Source organism: Scomber japonicus, chromosome 7 (genome assembly GCF_027409825.1).
Source record: "Scomber japonicus isolate fScoJap1 chromosome 7, fScoJap1.pri, whole genome shotgun sequence".
Taxonomy (NCBI): domain Eukaryota; kingdom Metazoa; phylum Chordata; class Actinopteri; order Scombriformes; family Scombridae; genus Scomber; species Scomber japonicus.
Window position 1 is genome coordinate 26,816,168 of NC_070584.1, and position 19,424 is coordinate 26,835,591.

General features: G+C 39.5%; 1 protein-coding gene across 1 annotated transcript; it reads right to left on the reverse strand.

Annotated features, from left to right (window-relative positions):
* Positions 1 to 1,746: 1,746 nt before the first annotated feature.
* On the reverse strand, positions 1,747 to 18,800 carry dnai3 (dynein axonemal intermediate chain 3). Its single transcript, XM_053323015.1, has 21 exons — positions 18,776 to 18,800; positions 18,182 to 18,366; positions 17,552 to 17,656; positions 16,875 to 17,006; positions 16,558 to 16,757; positions 16,165 to 16,281; positions 15,505 to 15,701; positions 14,766 to 14,878; positions 13,925 to 14,014; positions 13,547 to 13,636; positions 11,941 to 12,060; positions 10,614 to 10,687; positions 9,196 to 9,349; positions 8,762 to 8,858; positions 5,630 to 5,754; positions 5,091 to 5,151; positions 4,546 to 4,688; positions 3,963 to 4,170; positions 3,600 to 3,691; positions 3,117 to 3,209; positions 1,747 to 1,878 (listed from the first exon to the last, which is right to left on the reverse strand). Exons 1-21 carry the CDS (start codon positions 18,798 to 18,800, stop codon positions 1,747 to 1,749), a joined length of 2,553 nt encoding a protein of 850 aa, XP_053178990.1.
* Between the last annotated feature and the right edge of the window lie 624 nt (positions 18,801 to 19,424).

Genomic DNA, 19,424 nt, shown 5'->3' on the forward strand with positions numbered 1-19,424 from the left:
GACTATAGGTTTGCTGGGCTGCTCTTGACCTGAGTTGGGCCCGGCACACTGAGGCCTCCTTATTTTATCCCCATGAAGGAGCGAAACTAATGGAGACCAGAGAGCTGGAGGGATATTTATTGCTAGACGCTGCAAGGGTTACAGCATTTTAATAAATGTTGTCAACAATGTGGCAAAGTTTACTTTATGAAAACCTTTGCTCTGTGGTGAAAAGAAATTAAAGAGGAAACTGCATTTTTGCTGCAGGGCTACTTGTCAGTGTGAACGGTACATTGCTCAGTCCTCCTCTGCTCCCTTGTTCCTCTTGGCACTAACCGTTTCAGAGCCTCTTTTACAAAGTTTCAAGGCCACATGATTAGTAGCAGTCCTTGCAATCTCAAGCCAACTAAATCTCACAAGTGAAGTGAAAACCATGGCCAATGACAGGTGGGGGTATTGACTCAAAAACAAACTTAGTACTAATAAAAAGATAAGAATCCTCTCATTAGAATTACTGGGATCATGTTGGAAAGCTGGTAATCTAACACATGCAGCAGAAAAAGCTGTTAACACAACACTGACATATTATCATACTATAAAGTTGCTAAACATGTTCGCAAATAGCTCCTTTTTACAAATGCAGCATGTACTGTGAAACATTATCATTCATTTGGAGTTGTGTTTCTAGCAATCTGGCTAATATTCACATATCTTCTAGCTTTGGTCTCTTTGGCGCTCTGCTTAATTCTGATAGAAATATGTGACCCTTAAGCAGCTAGTTGCTAAATTTATCTGTCTGAGATTTGGAGTAGCTTGTGTTAAGTTGGTTTATCTGAGCTTTTCTGCCCCAAACACCTGCCTGCCAGCTGATGGGAGCGGAGTAATGGGCCATAAAAACCAAAACAATGAGCTGAAAGAGGCTAAAGTGTTCCATTTGCAGAGCAGGGGGGATTATACTTGGGTTATAAATCTCAAGTGATCCCTTTAATACAAACGCAGTCATTTGAGCCATTTTTGTATAAGAAATTTGATCGATGCAGCTTTGAAAAATGTGGTCTAGACATATTCACAAAATGACCAAAATCATCTTAATGATTTACAGAGATTTGTACATTATTAGTTTTTCGACGTCACGGTTGGTGACTTCTGTGAAAAGGGTTAGGGTCTCTAGTCTGTGTAACACCACTGAGGTAAGACGTGTAAACTCTGTGCTTTCTTTCATTTGTTTATCAGCAGCATTAGAGATTAGCCATAAACACTTATGTTTTATACTGAAGGGCTTTTCAACAACAATAGATAAATATCATGAAATTAAAGAGTCCTGAAATTACGCCCTGCCAAGGTCAGATCCTTGAGGTATTCCACACTGCATCCTCAGGGAGTAGCGGTGAAGAAGAGGGCGCTAATGGATGGCATTACCCAGTAACCAGATCTCAGATGGGTGGATGAAATAAATCTATTGGTGACCCTGAAGGCCCAACCCAAGGACTGAATACTGATGGAAGAGCCAGTTTTATTTTATTCATTATAACAACACAAGTTTCACATTTTAAATATATAACTAGTTAACAACTTTTATATTAGAGTAGAAACAGTTAATCATGCATAGTTATGATAAATTATGTTAAAATGTTGTTTTAAAGGGACTTTAATGTGACAAATGTCAGATAGTATTTTCATTAAAAAAACAGTTCAGGTGATCAAATGTATTAATAAAACTGATAAACATTTTTTATGTGAAATGAATATGTGTGTGTGTGTGTGATATCAGGTATCTTGTGTGTTGGCTGACAGCAGGCCCATGCCCTTCAGGATGCTCTCCTCCAAGGTCAGGTGATCATTGTACATCTTCTTGTTCTCCCCCTCGTTCTCCTCGGGGGTTTTCTCTGGCTTGACGAGCTCCTGGGGGACAAAACCAAAGAAGAATTAGAGTGAAAAACAATACTAAGCAAACAAGACACAACTCTGAAACTTGTCCTTATCCAAAAATATGATGTTTTCCCCTCTTTGAAGCTGAAACAGTAACGTCAGATATGAACTGCATATCGTAAAAAGCAAGGAAATAAGTACGGAAACTTTTGGTAGCAGCAGGAAAAGCATAGGTCTTATAATCTTATCAATCAAATATAAATCAATTATTGTCCATTTAAGCAGACTTCTTCATTGGTTCATTTGGCAGTTGCATCTGCTTTTTTTTATCTGCTAAGCTAAAAATGTACAAATTAAAACACTGTATTGTAATATTGTAAAATTTGCTCCAAGGAAAACATTTTTCTTAAAGCAGGGTTTGATAAAAGATCATTTTCTGTGATCACTTCATTTCATTGTAGTTACAAAGAGAAGAGATACACAGCAAATCTCAAAACCCACCCACACACTCAGACTCACAGACTCACAGGCTCACACACACACACACACACACAGACAATGCAGCAAAACAATATTTTGTATTGAATTCTTGAAGTGACTTGTCCTTGTCATGACGACAGTGGCTGGAAACTAACACCGCACCATATGTGGGAATTCTGTGGACATTTGGAGGAGCAAGGAGAGAATAACAAGCAAATCAAAACAGTATCTGTATTCATAACTGATATCTATTCTTATGACCAGTCTAAGATTTAAGTAAATGATTTTGTCATTTAAAGACTTAACAGTGATACTGCCAGGCATTGGCTATCAATAACTATACTCTCCCTGGTGCCCAGGATCAAATAACCCTTCTGAATGAATTAAACATGAGGTTAGAGAGAGAGAATAAGCGAGAGACTGAAAGAGAAAGAGAGAGAGAGAGAGAGGTGTAGAAAGAAAGAGAAAGAAAGAGGGCCTATTCCAGCTTCTACAGTGTCAACTTTGGACTGGTGAACACCATTTTAACTAGGTCAATAAAAGCCATTTGTGAGTCACACTGTATATTTAAAGGACTGTTCACCAGCTCCGGTGGCTGTCAGTAAGATTAACTGAGGACACGAGGTCTCATTCAATGGTTGGAGAGTTAACTATAAAATCCTTTGCTTGTCTAGATTCAAACCAACAACCCTCCATAAACAAACCTTCTTCTGTGGCTCTAAAGACCGCACTAAGCTTGTAAAGAATCAGAACCCACAGCTCACCGCTTTCTTTGCAAGTTCTTCAGCTTCTCTCCTCTGTTTTGCCCACGCTTCGTCCCTCTTCATAAAATCCAGCAACCTCTCTTCTTCTAGCTCAAAGTATTTCCCTGTACTCAATTTCTGCACACAAAAAGAGAAAGTCTGGTCAACAATTCTAATGTATGAGGTATATTTTTGAACAAGGCAATAACCCCTAATCACAATTTCTCTAACAATGATGGAGGTTTGGTGACCACGTGCCTATAACAAGGAATCCTTATACGTGGAACAGCTTCATATCAACGCTCTTGATATCAAGGCAGCAATGAGAAACCCACCACAAAAATGTAATTATTGCTCGTATGCTGCAGTGCTGGATATGTTTACATCTCTAAGATGTGTCTACACCTCAATTTCTCGACCTTGACCAAGGTTACATTATTATTTATTTTGGTAAAGTAATTAGGAAACAGACAACTCATTATCTCCTTTTTAAAAGTGAGTATACAGGAGGCGGTTGGATCGCCTCACCTCACTCCTGGAGGGAATGTAAAGTGTCCTCGGGATCTCAAAAACACGGACCATCCCAAGGTCATCAGACACAGCCAGGAGGTGCTGCTTGGCTGTAGGCACAAAAAAAATACAGGAAATGAGTTTCATGGTTTGGAAAGTAATTTATCACTGAGGCTGTGACAATATAAATAAAACAGAAAAGGAGGTCCAGGCAGAAATTACAAGACGTTGTAGAAGTTTCAGGTGAACATATTTTGATATGGTTGATTTGAGTATAAAACACAAACACTAGAGAGTTGAAACAAGTCATTCCTGCTTTATTGAGCCACGCATAAAGTATGTTTACTGCCCTGTTGTCTACTAAATATACCAGGAACTCACAGGAGCCAGTCCAGGGAATCATGCAGGTTATCTTGGCGTTTGTGATGTGTGCGTGGACCTGAGCAGGTTCACTGGTCTTTTCCAGCAGGTTCCACACCTCAATACTGCCGTCCTCTTTCCCAATGAAGAAGACAGCTGGTCGGGACAGAGACCAACATCCTGCAGTGTACATGTACTCAGAGTTTGGTGACAAGATGATGGGACCGTCCTGGAAGTCACAGTTTACAAGAAGATGAATATAGTGTCTTTGATACAGTATTAAATCTAGTGTGGTATTTATTTAATATTATGGGTTGAAATTATGTTGAAACACTAGCATATGCTTGATTTCCTGTTTTTTTTAATCTTTTCAAATCAAATCAACTAGACACACAGCAGAACTCATGTAAAATATTTTGTTATGTAAAATGATCAAATCTAAAGTCCAAATCTAAAGTAGTTTCATTTCTTAACAGAAAATGTGATTTAAATTTTATATTTGTTCACTTTATAGGTTTAGGCTTTACAGGTCATGCCCAGTGAGAGATTACTTATTGCAGTTCATGTTTTTTTGACAGCTACTGTAATAAACGGGTGCTGTTACCATGATGCCTTCCTTCCAAATGGCAAAGTTCCACCTCCCAGCTGGCGACGGTCCAGTCAAAATAATGTCTTTAAAAAAGGGCGACCTCTGCACAGTATTCACCAAACAGTGATTGACACTAAAACAGTGGAGGGGCTTGGCGCCTGGGAGAGAGGAGAGACAGGAAGGTGAACTGTTGTATTTGATAGTGGACACAGAAGCAATATGAGAAACAATACTCAATGTCACTGTAAATTACAAACTTCAAACTCTAAACTATACTTCTTATGGTGTAGCATGGCTGCCAAATCAAGAGGTTGACTTAAGGTGACATTGGTTATTAAAATAATTTAGATAATTTGGACTTTATTATCTTTATGATTAAATCTATTACTGTCGAGACTTTGATGAAAATGTTGCTATTGTGGTTGAAGTTCTAAAACAAACCGCATTCAGGTCTGCTTTGAAAAATGATCAATAGTCAAGTATACACACATGATATGCAGTTTAACAGGCAACAACCTGTATAACACTGTTCTTTGATAATGGCACTCCAGAGTACTCACTGTGCAGCCGTCCAGAATCGTCTTTCTCCAGTTTCCAGTCAGTGTAAACAACCTCCCCATCCTGGCAGTAAAATATTTACATTATGGACACGATACAAGCAAATGTGGAATAAACCTGCACACATTGTATATTTCTCCCTAGTTTTATTTATAGATGTGCTGTTATATATGCACTGGTATATATGCACTGGTCAAGTGAAGCTTGGCGACCACATCTTTCCTTTGTTCAACATTTTTAGGAGGAGAAATGGTTCATGTGTTTGTACAACACAATGTAAAAGATGTATCTTAACTTTGAAGTGATATTTTGGTACATTTATAGTTGCACTGTATATTATTTAAACCAAGTGTTTGTAGTGCAGTCATGATACTGAAAGACATGCCAACAACAGTTCCCAGGTGTGAATTTTCCATTATCTGATATCTAATGAAAAAAACTTTTATAGGCTGGTGGTGAAAAAGGGAAAACTAACTAAAGTCATATAACTGAAGCAGTTGAGTACTGTACTGAAGTTAAATGCTGCTTGATGTTTCTTTACCTCTGTTCCAATATAAAGCTTGGTATTGACATCTTCCAGAGGCGTGAGTGTTTTAGCTGAGGGGGCTCGGAGCTGGCTGTAGTCTGGATTTACTTTTGAGCTGTCATCATGTTCTTGAGCGTCTTCTGCCAGTGAAAATAGCAAGGGAAAGGATGTGGTGAGGGGAATTAGCTTAGGTTGGTTAGACACAGATACATGGAACTTTTTAGCAAGTCAAGTAAGGTAGCATGATCCACATCAGTGACAAGCATGAGAGTTTACAATACGCTTTCACATAAAACAATTTTAATACTTCCAAGTATAATAATCAATATAATTCACTAAAAACACATACATTAGCACATACTTTTGGCAGTACTCGCTACCAAAGAAAAAAATCACAAACTTTAATTAAAAACAACCCAAAAAAGATCATTGTTAAAATTCAGCAAAAGGCTAGTTCACCCTGCTGTGTAATCTGACCATGAACAAAAAGACAGGAGGACAAAGGGGAGAGAGATGATGATGGGTACAGCCAAGGTGAATGGCTTGGTAAGGTAGTATATGAGGGGAGTCGGAGAGAAAGGAAGAAGAGGTGGAAGTGAAACTGAGGGTTGAGGAGAGAAAGGGATGGAAAGGGAGAAGGACGCAGAGGCTGGTAGTGACGGAAGAGGCCTTTCCATCACAAAAGCCCAACTATCTGTCAGGGACAGTACAGGACTATCCGTTCACACCCCTTTATCAGTGGGCTGCTCCCAATCAAGTCTCAGCCTGTTAGAATTCTCTGTTAGATTAGCTCTTAAAGGTTGGATCAGATTACCCAATCACAAATCTTCTAAATCCACTTTCCCCAGGTTAAGATGTGTGTAAAGATATGAGACAGAGCAGCTACAGATGTAGACACTATTCCAGATCGATTTCACTCTTCCTGTCCACCGGAGACGGTATGAAATACCTGGACGTGCATTGCATGAAAGCGCAGGAGGCCAGACGGTATATCCACAAAGTCAGCCTGGGTGATGCAAGCAACCTCATAAAGGGGCCTGGCACCCAGCAATCATCTCCTTTTCATCTTCTCGCCTAACCGCCCAGGTCGTTTATGTCGTTTGCATTAGCTAGCATCAGATCTAACCACATATCCCAGCAGCCTTGTAACCCATCGTTTGGAGCTACGGTCCTGTCCTCCAGAGACTGCATAATGGGTCCTCATATCCACCTACACCCCAACTACAAAGTAGTGAACTTTTCCAGATAGGTAGCTACATTTATTTCCCCAATGGGTGTGCCTTGTTTACTTATCTGCTTAGCTTAATATACTTAGCTTAGCGCCCCCGCTCATTGCGGGTGATTTATTATTGTGTGCTGTATTAGCTTGTGGTATTTTATACTTGACATTCTATACATGTTTATGTAATGTGTTTGTTTTGTACTAATGGTTTCTATACTGGACCGACCAGGCTTGCTGAGGTGCTTTTGCCTCGTTGCATTGCTGAAGCGGGGTCAGCCCTATTTTCCCACAGTCCTATGTTCCCCCATTTCTAAGAAATGTTCCGCTCATCAAAATTAGGCCCTATGTTTCCTAAGGCCTACATTCCCAAAGCACAGGTAGGGCCATTCCCTAATGCACATAGCGTGTTGTTGTTTTTCATCTATGGAAATGTTTGAAAGACAGGTGAAATTCAGCTTTAGTTTTTTTTTTATTAAAATGGGGGAACATAGGGCTGTGGGAACATAGACACACTTCTGTTGAGTCTGGCTTTCCTCTTTCGGGCCCCTTTTCAGGTTCTAAGCACCACAGGCACACATAGGGTGACACTACAACCCTAAAAAGAAATGCAATGAACCATTGCTCTTAGAGTGGATGTATTGGCATCTGAGTTTGCCCATACTAAGGACCTTCTTTATTTACAGCCTGGTGGCCCCTCCAATGCTGCTGTCACTGCTGTTTCAGAGTCTTCATGGTGAGAGCGTTGGCCTACCTACTTAACTTAACCCTCTGTTGCTAGCCAGCATGATGAGGCATGCACTCAGCGGATCTTTTTAGTGATCAGGGAGCAGGAGATCAGGAGTGACAGCAGACAGATTCTCCCCTCCCCTTCATTGTTTATAAAAGCCTAATGTGGAAAATGTGACCTAGCACAAGTCTCAAAACAAAATGTTGACTAAGGTGCTCAGAGGCAGACAGTAGAGGGCATCCTCAATCAATATGAGTCAATCTTACGCAGCACCAAATTATTAATCACACAGGGATTCTTGAAAACCTAATAACAGGATGCCTGAGGGCTACTGATAAACATAGTGGATTTATTGCCTCAGCTAATTAGTATATTAATTCTATAACAGCCAACCACCAAAGCTGTGGTTATTCAGCCAGACAAAGACAGGCCTCTTCTTGACCAGCCAGGACACACATGATCATCTTCTGGTCTCAGGAGCCTGAGCAGCATATTGCAAAGAGCTGACAGTCACCAAGGCTAATGCTCTGCAACTATGAGGGCCTTGTTTTGGACGTATCACTTAATAAAGTGCTATGAAACCAGAGGAGAGAAGAGGTAGAAACACAGAGAGAAAGAGAGTACCTGGGGGGGGCGAGCGAGCACTGCCCCACTGATCACTGTGCTCAACCATCCATAGCAGGACTCAAGAATCCAAGACAAACAAAGAAGTCAGTCTCAGAACTATCAAACAGGAGATAGTTATATTTGTAATGTAATAATTTGTTCCTCCTCTAACAAAGAAAGATACCAAATATTGTTTTCTGTCTCATCTGCTTAAATATTAAGCTTTCCTCTCACTTGTGTGTCATACTGTAATTTATAAAGCACCCAAAACCAAGCATGGCAGTTATGTAAGCCAGCTACATTCGAGGAAAGTTATGGCTTCTGCAATTTTGACAGTTTTTTGACACCACCCTTAAAATGAGTATTACAACTTTGTTTTAAAATATATTTCTGTAGCTGTAGTTTTGTCTGTGTGTTTATATATTCTAAATCTACAAATTGTTGAGTTTGTTTTTATTACAATACAAAACTGTCACAAAACTACATAGCTTTATCATAAATGTATTACACAAATGTGTGAAATACATTTGCTGTCTGTCGCACAGACAGAAACAAATAAATTAAAGCAGCTGAAATGGGTAAAATCCCTCACCTGTGTTCGTACCTGTCTTTCCATTACAAGTGTAGTGTTCAAAGCTGAACTTCAAAGGAGCGTATTCACCACTAGTATTGATTTTTGGCAGGGAAACCTAACACATGACAGAGAAGAAAACCTTATTTGACATCTGGAAAACTGAATGAGACTTGACATCATTTTTATTAACACATAATAAGTTACGCTCAATAAACCACACAGATGAATTATTAGCTGAGCCCCATTAAATTACATAAAAATACATGCAGTTGCAGTACATAGAGAATTGCTATTAATATTGAAAATAATGTTATAAATGGCCATTTGGTGTGCTGTAAACTATCAAAATATTACAGAATAAAGCATATATTTCAGATACTGCTATAAGAAAAAAAAAATCATTCATAACTATACAGTATCCACAAATCACGAGTTTAGTATCCCTGCAGTACCCTGAACAGTGGTTTCCATGTCCGGTCCAAGTGCTTGAAAGTGTCAGGTACACTGTAAGTTGACATCTGTGGCTTCTGATCCACATTCTGCTTCATGTCTGATGCTGAATGGCCCAACAGTTTTGGCGCACGGACATCCCAGAACATTAAAGAGCTTTGTAGGGACAGAAAGAAAAATGAACATCAAACAAAAAATTAAAATTCAACTTCAATCTTAACATATTCATGTTTAAACCAGACTGATACAGATTCTGTTGTAGACTTGCAGGCTTTGTCACGTTCTAATTAAAGGTACATGAAGCAGAATCTTCTCTAAATGTGGTGACTGCCAAGAATTGCAGAGACAGAGAGTGGTACTAAAAGCTTTTTCTTTGGTGTCTCTCTCTAATCTGCAGCTCCTTTAACACCAATCAATAACATTACCCAGACTACCAAATATATAAATAAGCAGCCTGTATGACTACAGAAGCACAGCATCTGCTAGGGACTGGTGCTTCAAATATTTAGTGAGGAACAGCGACTGCCGACTGTAGTGAAAAAAACACAGACATTTCCAAATCAAACACCACTGGTTTCATTAACAATGACAACATCTGGTATATGAGCTGTGAGGTGAAAACACTCTGCAATTACAGTTCAAACATAGAAAACAGACACAGCAGTGTTTTTACATTCGCATAGATGCTGAAACAATTCCATAAATCAAAAATGCTGTCATGTTTTGGTGTATACTTTTACTTATACTGAAGCAATCCTTCAGACTATAAAACAAGAATTCACTAACATGTTTTTGTGTGTGAGATAAAAACATCAATAGAGGTGTTCTGTCTGCAGTGCAGTCAAATACTCATCGACTTCACAGCTTTTATATGTGTACCTGGCACAGTGTGTTCAGCAGGGTAAGACACACAAGTCTATCCCATTGATTTTCAACCAGTCTGCTGTTTTTGTTCATGTCGCTATTAAGTCCACTGACAGATTCAATGCAATGGCAGATGTTCTATTCACAGTCACAGCAAGTGGAACAGTGGAACAAAGAGCCAATTATCACGTCCTTAGAAATGACTAAAATAAGTTCTCCAGACTTTTTTTTGAACTTCTGTGACATTAATGCTGGTGGTTACAAAGGTTGCATGCACAGAGGATCTTCAAAAGTGCATGTGCAAATTAAAATCCCAAAGTAAGACAAGAAGAAGTCAACAGAAAACAGGAAGAGTAATAAAAAAAGGACGAGACAGGAGCTCTGAAGCTGGCAGTCTATGAGCCAACTATAACAATCAGTGGAGAGGTCGACATATAAACAAATAGGTCTGCTTTGTAAGTCAAAATCTGCCATCACTTGATTATATTGGGTACAAGCTGATAGCATTTAATACATTTAACATTGTAATTTGAACTATTTTCTGTATAAGACCTACCAGTCAGGGGAACAGGTGACAACCTGAACAGAAATGTTATACTTGTTCTCTACCGGTAAGCCCGTCCTGGTCACCTAATCAGAGAGAGAGAGAGAGAGAGTCTCAAAGTCAACAAATCTCTAACAGGCTTAAGATTGTGAAGAGCTGATAGTAGTGAGTGAGGCTCCTGTGATGATATATGAGAGGTTAATGTACCCCGGGAGCACTTTGATGATTGCCTTATTTTACTCATCCAGATGAGTGCCAGAGGTGGTTGTGATTTATTACAGTCAGCTTTATAGCGACAAAGGACAGGCACCCTTGGGAAACCAGAATTATAATGTATTCATTGTTTATTGAAGAAGAAGATTTTAGACATACTCTGCAACGTGCCTGTGTGCCATGGACTGTAAAATGTAAATCTCCTTGGCAATCACCATAGCAAATATCACTTCAGGTCAATAAGCACACAAAATACATTTTTATATGTACAGATCATTCAAAGATTTTATTTTGGGCAAGGCTGCTATTAGGAGGAAATAACTGGACCACAGAAATGATTGTCTGCAGCTGTCAGGAACAGGAAAGTCTTTCAGTACAAGTACAAAAAACATCTGGAGGCTATGATAAATAGGCATTTTTTTTGTGGTGGTTGAGTTGTTGAGCTATGACCAACTGCATGTTTTTTTATTACTTTTGTTCTTTCTGGCAGTGTCACACACATTGTCCCTCTTTGCCAATTCAGTTAGTTCATTTTATGCCTGTCACCACAGCTTCAACAGGTTGTATTCTCACCTTCATTGCCTGTTCTCTGACCTTATACAGCTTTATCGTGCCAACTAATAGTTCACTTCCTGTTAGAGCTGTTTACAATCGAGTGGTTTTTAACCTTAATCAGGTATACTCAATATAGCAAAATTAGATAGCAAAATCATTAGGGCAATATGAGACCTGACACTTAATGGGTTAATGTCTTACTATCAATTTGAGACTCAGGTGTGAAGGATTCAAATCTACTCTCGTTTGCTTCTGGTATGATAGAAACTATGCAACAGTGTTTACATTAGATATGATAAAGAACCCTGAGATCAAGCAAATGTTTTGCTGAAAGTATTGCTGTGTACACTAATCATACAATAACACCTTTTATTAATCGAGATAGGCCAAATTAAACATTGATTAACCTTGTGGAAGGTTTCAGCTACAACCCATTGTACTCCTGATGGAAAATGTCAAGAAATAACAAACCAAATCATCATTGTTCTACCTTCTTGGTGTCACACATGCAGTCGTTACAACCTCCACCCACCACCCACCACCCCCTCCCTCGCCCTTCAGTGTCCTGTACCTCAAACGTTTGTGGCAGCCACTGGACATCAGTAATTGGTGCTTTGTGGCTGCTTTCTAAGGCAGACACTGCACAGTAGCGCACAACGGGAGTTTTATTCTCTTTGTTGTCATCGAGGTCCTGATGGGAGGTCAGACACAAAAGGCACAGCATGTACAGTAAACTCTGACAATTCAATCTAAATACAAAGACTTTATACAGTGGTGAACATCTATCCTAAAACGCTCCTGCCATTTTCCAATATGTAGTAATCCTAAAACATGAACAGAGCAGTGCTGCTGCCATGTAGGATGATATACTGACTATGGTGCACTTACTTGTCATCCTACTAGCAACAAGATATAATCGAGCTAAAAGGTTTGAGTGTGAGCAGTGTGGTAAACCTGTGGTTAGATTTGTCATGTATCATGGTGTGAACAGCAAACAAATCCACATGGGTGGATTTTAATTTTTCATTTATCTGATAAGCTATCAACAGGTGCCGGTGTAGTGCAGCTTTCACAGCACCCAAATAAAACCTTGTTTACGCTGCAAACACAAGGGAGGGCAGTGATCTGATTTGCCTGTGTGTTATCTTCTCCGGGGACAAACTAGTGTGGACGATGGAGCGCTTGTGTAACAGCTGGAGTATGTGAGCCGCTGCTGTTGACTCTGGGGAATGAAGAGCAAACAAGGACAAAAAGAATAGAGGGAGGTACAGAAGGTGGGAGAGTGCAAAGCAAAAGAGAAGGAAGTAGTGGGGAGAGGGATGGAGACAGCTGCTCCACTGTAGAGGCAATAAAAACACACAAAGTAAATGGATGGTAGGATGATGGGGGCATATGTGTCTATTTAAATACAGCAGCTGAGTGGAAGGTGTCAGTGGAGGTTAAGCTTTAAGGGACAGAACTTGTTTAATATTTGGTCCGGATGTCTAAGCAGGCTGCGGGGGATTTAATGTTCTTGCTGTGTTGTGGTTTAAATCTGAGCTTAGTTTCAGTCACGTATCATTACCTCTGACTTCCTACACCTTTCCTTTATTAGTCTACAGAGTACCATTTAGTGAGGCAGATATGCCATGAAAATATTAGTTACTATGATTTTAAGCCAAAAGAGAAAGCCTCTTTGAAGTGTCAGTCTTGTGTTAAGAAGAAGCTTTTTAGTCCGTTAGATCACTTCAGTCAGATTGAGGTGTTTGTATGAGTTCTAATTGGTTGCTTTCCTATGGCAGTAGGGTCATGTAATGATACAAACTTGCTTTTGGAATTACTTGTGGCATTAGTACATTTGTGGAGCTAGTTTTGACAGCTGTGGCTAGCTTGAAGAGAAACATTAGGCCACTACATTCCCATCTAATGAAAGGGTGAGAATGAGGAGAGAAGTCAGTAGTCAACGTATCATCATCTCACTCTGTCATACAGCACCAGAGTACAGCCTGTCTTTACAGAAAACATGTTTCATCCTTTGATACACTGAGGACCCATACTTGAATAAACCAATGTGAGATCAGCGTTAGAAAAAGAATTTCAGTAACTGATACCACATGTAGTTCACCAGCAGAGATACAGAACACCATGTATTATTGTATCAATATTGTGCAGATGAGAGACAGGATATGGGTACTTACGAATGTGTCGGTGTTGACAGACGGCTTTTTACCACCAGGCTGTGTTCCCTGTAGTCGTGTGACGTGAGCAGAAATGTCCCATAACACAACCTGAGACAACAGCAACACAAAATCAATTACTGGAAATCAACATCTGAGTGTGGTGGTGCAAAGCCAAATCCATCTGTTCAAATGTTTAAAAAAACAAAAAAACGGAATAACAGGGAGCGGTACAGGATAAGTACATATTTATCTTTCTAAACATATTTCATTTAAAATAAAGGCATGGGAGAGGAAATAGATGATCGAGGAAGTAGTAGGATACAGAGTTGAAAACTACAAGGCAAAAAACAGCAGAGCCAGCCAAGCAGAGATGCAGAGCAGAGTCCAAGTCAGCACCTGGCCATTCACACAGCCGCCAACGATAATATTTGGATCAGAGGGGCAGAACTCAAAGGCAAGAATGTCGTCTGGGCACTCCAGCAGCAACTGCAAACAACACAAAAACCCACATAAGCAGGGCAGAAATATTACACTTCAAAGTAGAAATTTCCATGTACTGGATGTTTGCCATCCCGTGTATTTATTTATTCTAGTCTTTCCATACAGAGTTTAACTTTTAAACCACAAAACCAAATACATACAATAGATTCCATTTCATCGGGCATAAGGGGAAAAAAGACCCAGGAGGAGCAGGAGTGGCATTACAGAGAAGTCATTTTTCAGCATCATGTTCAGTTTAAAATTAGCTTTAAGACTGGACTGCAGCACTTTCCTCCCTACACCAAACACACATATTTATTTCAACTATATAATGTCTCTGGTTTCCTTTACACAGAATCCTTTGCTACTTTGATCACTGCACCACCAGACAGTGAAACCCAAGCATGACACGCACCAGAGAAGGCATATATCATGCAGCACTCACATTACTTTTGAGTGATTTAGCAGCTCTGTTTGAGCAGCTCAGATATTGATTGAGTGTCTGGGTCAAATCAACATATCCTCTCAAATTTTGCTCGAGCAAATAATGGTTTTGGATGACAGCGTAGAGCTAATCCTCTCCAACGTTTTCTTGTGAAAGTGTGTCTCAAACAGATACGAGGTGAGAAGGGAGAGAACTAGCTTGTAAACTGTCACACACACACACACACACACACACACACAAATATGGTCTTTACAATCTTTTTTGTGACTTCTCCACTTATTTTAGAGGCACCTTCTCATACATTTTCCATACCTGGGGATTAGCGGGATCGGAGAAGCTGTAGAAGAGAATGAGAGATGGTTTGACGGCAAAGGTCTCATTCAACCGCTCCTCCTCTTTCTCTGTCAGAGCAATAGCAATCACACCTAACACATCACAAAAGAAAAAAAAAACATCATACAATATATCCAACCAACACAAACACAAAATAGATGTCAAATATATTTATAAAGCCTCTTTGACTCTGATGATTGAGGAAGTGGTAGATGAACTCTGATCTCCACTTCAAAAAAGTACATCCACATTGATCATATGTTATGACACTCGCCTTATCCCTCTGGATCTTGTTGGAAGTCTATTTTATGAGTGATGACAGCTGGGCAACATTACAAAGCATTACTGATTATACAACAGAGGATAGTTAGAGATTACCGTGCTATCCTTTATTATTACTATTGGCTTATTGTCAGTATTGGCCTATGACCATGATCTTATATACACTACATCCTCTCTATGTGTGCAGCCAGTATAACCTGCACAAAGTATCATGACTCAACTCATTTGCTTTTAGACTGAAAACATGGTGTAGTCTTATAGAGCATGGACTACCTATAGTGATATTGCTATCACATCAATGCTATCATATAATGTTCATTCACTGTAAACAGAAAGAAAACAATCAGATGATTTGAAGGGTACAAAGTCTTTTAGTCACTGTTTTTGATGAGAAAATGAAAAAAATCTACTCCTTGAGTAAGATTTTGAATTGTACCATAGATGGTGGGGTGCCAATTCATGCTGCTGATCTTCTTGTCCTTAGAGTACTTCTGAACTGTGAAGGCCTGATAAAGCATCAAGCCTTCAGAAACCTTCCCAGACCAGTCACTGCCTTCAGCCTCTGTCCCGAGAGCCTTCCAGTCATCAAAGAACACATTCATGATCTCTTCTTGCTGAAGGGCTAGTATAACTCTGCAAAACATTTTTTATGTAAAACTTTAACGGGAAAACCTTTTTTATAAAAACATTTATTCTTCTTCTTTTGTTTCTCTCCACAGCACCACTACCAAGTCCTCTAATGCTCATGATATTCTCTTATATCTAATGATGATACAAAAGAACACAAACATAAAGGTAAAGGTCTTGGTCTAAAAGTCTGACATAACAAAGTCATTAAAACTATCAAACTTCTGAGTATTTAATAAAACTATAGCAACATCAAATACAGTACAGTAGGAAGGTTAACAAAAATATCTCTCTAACAATTCTTGTGAATACACTCATGCTCCTTCAGTGGTAATAATGGATTGATTTCAGTACCCTGAGGCTGATCCAGTGATGTATGAGTTTGAGTTGGCTTTCAGTTTTATACAATAATATATTCCCTCAGGAAGCAGAAACTAGACACCATCAATCACTGAAATATTCCTTTTACCTGGGGGTCACTGCTTTGCAAAAATTCTTCAGACTCTCAGACTGGAGGATGTTCTCTTTTTCATCCTCATTAAACTCTCTTGGTGTATACTGCATGAAGACATTCCTCAGAAACTTCCTGTAAATTAGACAGGAAAGAGTCACAACACAATATGTCAGTAGATGCAGTTACTGTACAACTGAGACAATAAAGAGAGTAATATTCATTACTTAAGTACAATACATATAGACAGGAATTACAAGTACTTGTCTTAAGTCTTTTAATATGCATTCTCATTATCTTAAAGCATTTAGCAGGAGGAATGATTTCACCACACTGACAGACTGTTAATTGCTTTCCCCCCCTTGTAGAACAAATCAATTTTGTGTGTCCTCATTTGCAGGCATACTGTACCACTGTGTCTGAGCACTGCTGCTCCGAAACCTAGGAACAGCCTGCATCCCGCAGTCCCTCTGCATCTGCTTGATGCTGAATCGGCTGTCTTGATAGGAAGCACACTCCAGGTAGCCATCCTTAACATCTGCAGTATTGCGGTCTGAAAAAGAGACCGGTGCTCCAAACTTCCTCCGCACTCTGGACAACTTGTACCACATCTGATAAAAAAGAGGAGACAGAATAGTCTCAGTGGTGTTGTGGAAGGGCAATGGTGAAGGAGAAAATGTCAGATTTAATATGAATATTTTATGTGTTTTTTTTACATACTGCAGTACCTTTTCTCTTGTCTCTTTGATGGATTCTTCATCTATCTCCTGTTCACTGCCAAGAGATAGCCAATCCTTTGGTTCTGGGGTTTTATAGACTTCATTCACAACCTCCACTTCTGCTGTCTCTGGCTCTGGGGGCTGCAGAGCACAGAAATAATTACAAGACAAAACAGTATAGAAAACAGAGAACACAATAAAGTCAGTTAATAAGGCTTTGTGACTTGATAGCTCAACCTCCTGCACAGTCACACTTTCCAAGGTCACGAAAATTATGTCTGAGCGGCAGTGGAAGATTCTTTCTTTTGTCGTTTATTTAAACCAATTGCAAAAAGTTTAAAAAAAATGCCAGCCAGCAAAGCAAATTGACTTTAAATGGTATAACCCCTGATACTAGCCATTACTGTTAGAGATAAGTGATAAAATAGTGTACATACCTCCAGTGAAAGGAAAATAAATAATAGAAAACAGTCCTGCCTACAGAAATATTTACCACAATCAGTTTTGGAAGGAATGTGGGCAAGTACTGGTGCTCATAAGTTCATACTGACTTAGTTAAAACTTAAAATGCCATGTGACCATATTTAGTACACTGCAGAAACCTACTGTTACACTTTTTTAAACACAAATTAGGTTATAGAAAAAATAAAAGTAAACCTTCATGATCAAAATGACCGTCTGCTTACATTAAGGATTTTGTCTTTTGCTTCTGGGGTCAGAACCAGGTAGAAGCTTTGGCCATAGGTGAAGTCCCTGTCATAAACCAGCAAGATATCATCTTCTGGGTAATCCTGTCAACAGGGAAAACAGATAGCAGTGTCAGATTCACATCAGATAACACAGTTTATTTTCCTTTTGTTGTTTTCACGACAAAATTCATTTAGAGTGCAAGTGGCGAATTGATTCTGGCGACCACAGGGAAACTCTGTGCTTCGATAATTTGATTGGGAATAGTGGATGATGGAGGGAGGTGTGGATCTTGGACGTGAAACAAAGAAAAAGGCAGCCAACCACACATGTCACTTGGGGCACTTAGTCACTCAAGTAGAGAGCTGAAATTTCTCAGGGCTTTAACAGTCAGAGTCTGTATGGGTCCCTCAGGGCGTTCTCTGGGCTCATTAGAGTAATGTGCTGCAATAGAATAGGCGTGAATGGTGCAGGCCGTATATTTAATCTAGATCAGACAGCGAGGGGGGAATTGAGGTGAAACTGTTTACTCTGTGCGTTCTCACAGCTCTTAACGTGGTGTCTGTGCATCATCACAGTGTCTTGGGTGTATTGTTTGAGTGATCTGTACGACAATGGATCAGCCTCACCAGCACAATCGCCTTCACGGGGCTGAAATCGGACACCGCAGCTCTGGTCTTCATGTCCTGTATTATGTCGTCTTTTCTCAGCAGCCTGTAAGGGTCGTCCCCTGTGACATCCTCATCAGCCCGGCAATCAAAGAGCTCCTGGGTGGCTGATGTCAGGACCATAGGGAAGATATCCTCAGGATGACCTTGGTGAGCAATCAAGGCAGATGAGAAAAATGGAAAACAGATCAAATTATACATTAATATGATGAATTTCATGAACATACTATAAGCTCAAAGGCCAATAAATCACATTACATTTGTATTTTATTGGTTTGAACAAAATACTTGGTAGGTACAACTTGTTTTTTTTTAGTTTGGTCACTTTTAGGACATTAAAGGTACTCCCATTTCTAACCATTTAATCTGTAGGGCTATTTCGGTTGGTGTTTTTGCTCCTTTATAAATTCAAACTCAAACAATAAAAGCAAGATTACCATTTGAATAATTAGAGATGTTCCATGTCTGGGGAGATAAATCTTAGTCAAACAAAAATGATTCTTAGAGATAATTTAACAAGAAATATGCAGTGGGATAACAATGCATAAATCAAACATGCGATGTCCAGAAATAGAGACATAATTATCTCCTTGTCAGATACCAGGAGAGTTGGTGCTGCACACTGTTGACAGTGGTGATAATAAACTACGTGTTTAATTGTCACGCCCATGAGCTCTGTCTGTGCCACAGACTGTACACAACACATTTCTGTCATCATCTTTGCATCTTGTGAAATAGAGTTTGTTCCTCCAATCAAATGAGCAGGTGGCAAAAGATTATTTAAAAAGATAGTATTGATTATGTCCTGCATTTAAAATAATATATCTTACATTAGATTGTCTTCCCAAAGACGCATGTGAAGTTACAAAAAAAACGACACAGTAATAATAGAAGAGACAGAGTTACACATATTACAGGGTTCATATAGTGAGATATGACTGCCATGAATTACTATACTGCAGAGAGCAGAGAACGTTGCAGAAATAGATAAAACAGTGCTAAAAAAAAAATGAGATACAGAGATGATGTATAGGGAAAGATGCCACATCTAAGAGCCGAAACATCACTAATATAGCGATATTCACACAATGGATTCGTGACTCAACCCAACCTACAGACCATGACACAGACTTCTTGCCTCTGCTTTTTCTGATCAAACACACTACAATGCCTCTGATCCTTCGGCTGCCCCTCCCTGCAGGGT

Coding starts and splice junctions, on each gene's coding strand:
- dnai3 (XM_053323015.1), bottom strand. CDS start 18,800: ATGTCTCTATTTCTGGACATCGCAT. Junction 12,061..13,546: donor CTGTCAACACCGACACATTC/GTAAGTACCCAT, acceptor ACCTCCCATCAG/GACCTCGATGACAACAAAGA. Junction 5,152..5,629: donor AGCTTTATATTGGAACAGAG/GTAAAGAAACAT, acceptor TTTTACTGCCAG/GATGGGGAGGTTGTTTACAC.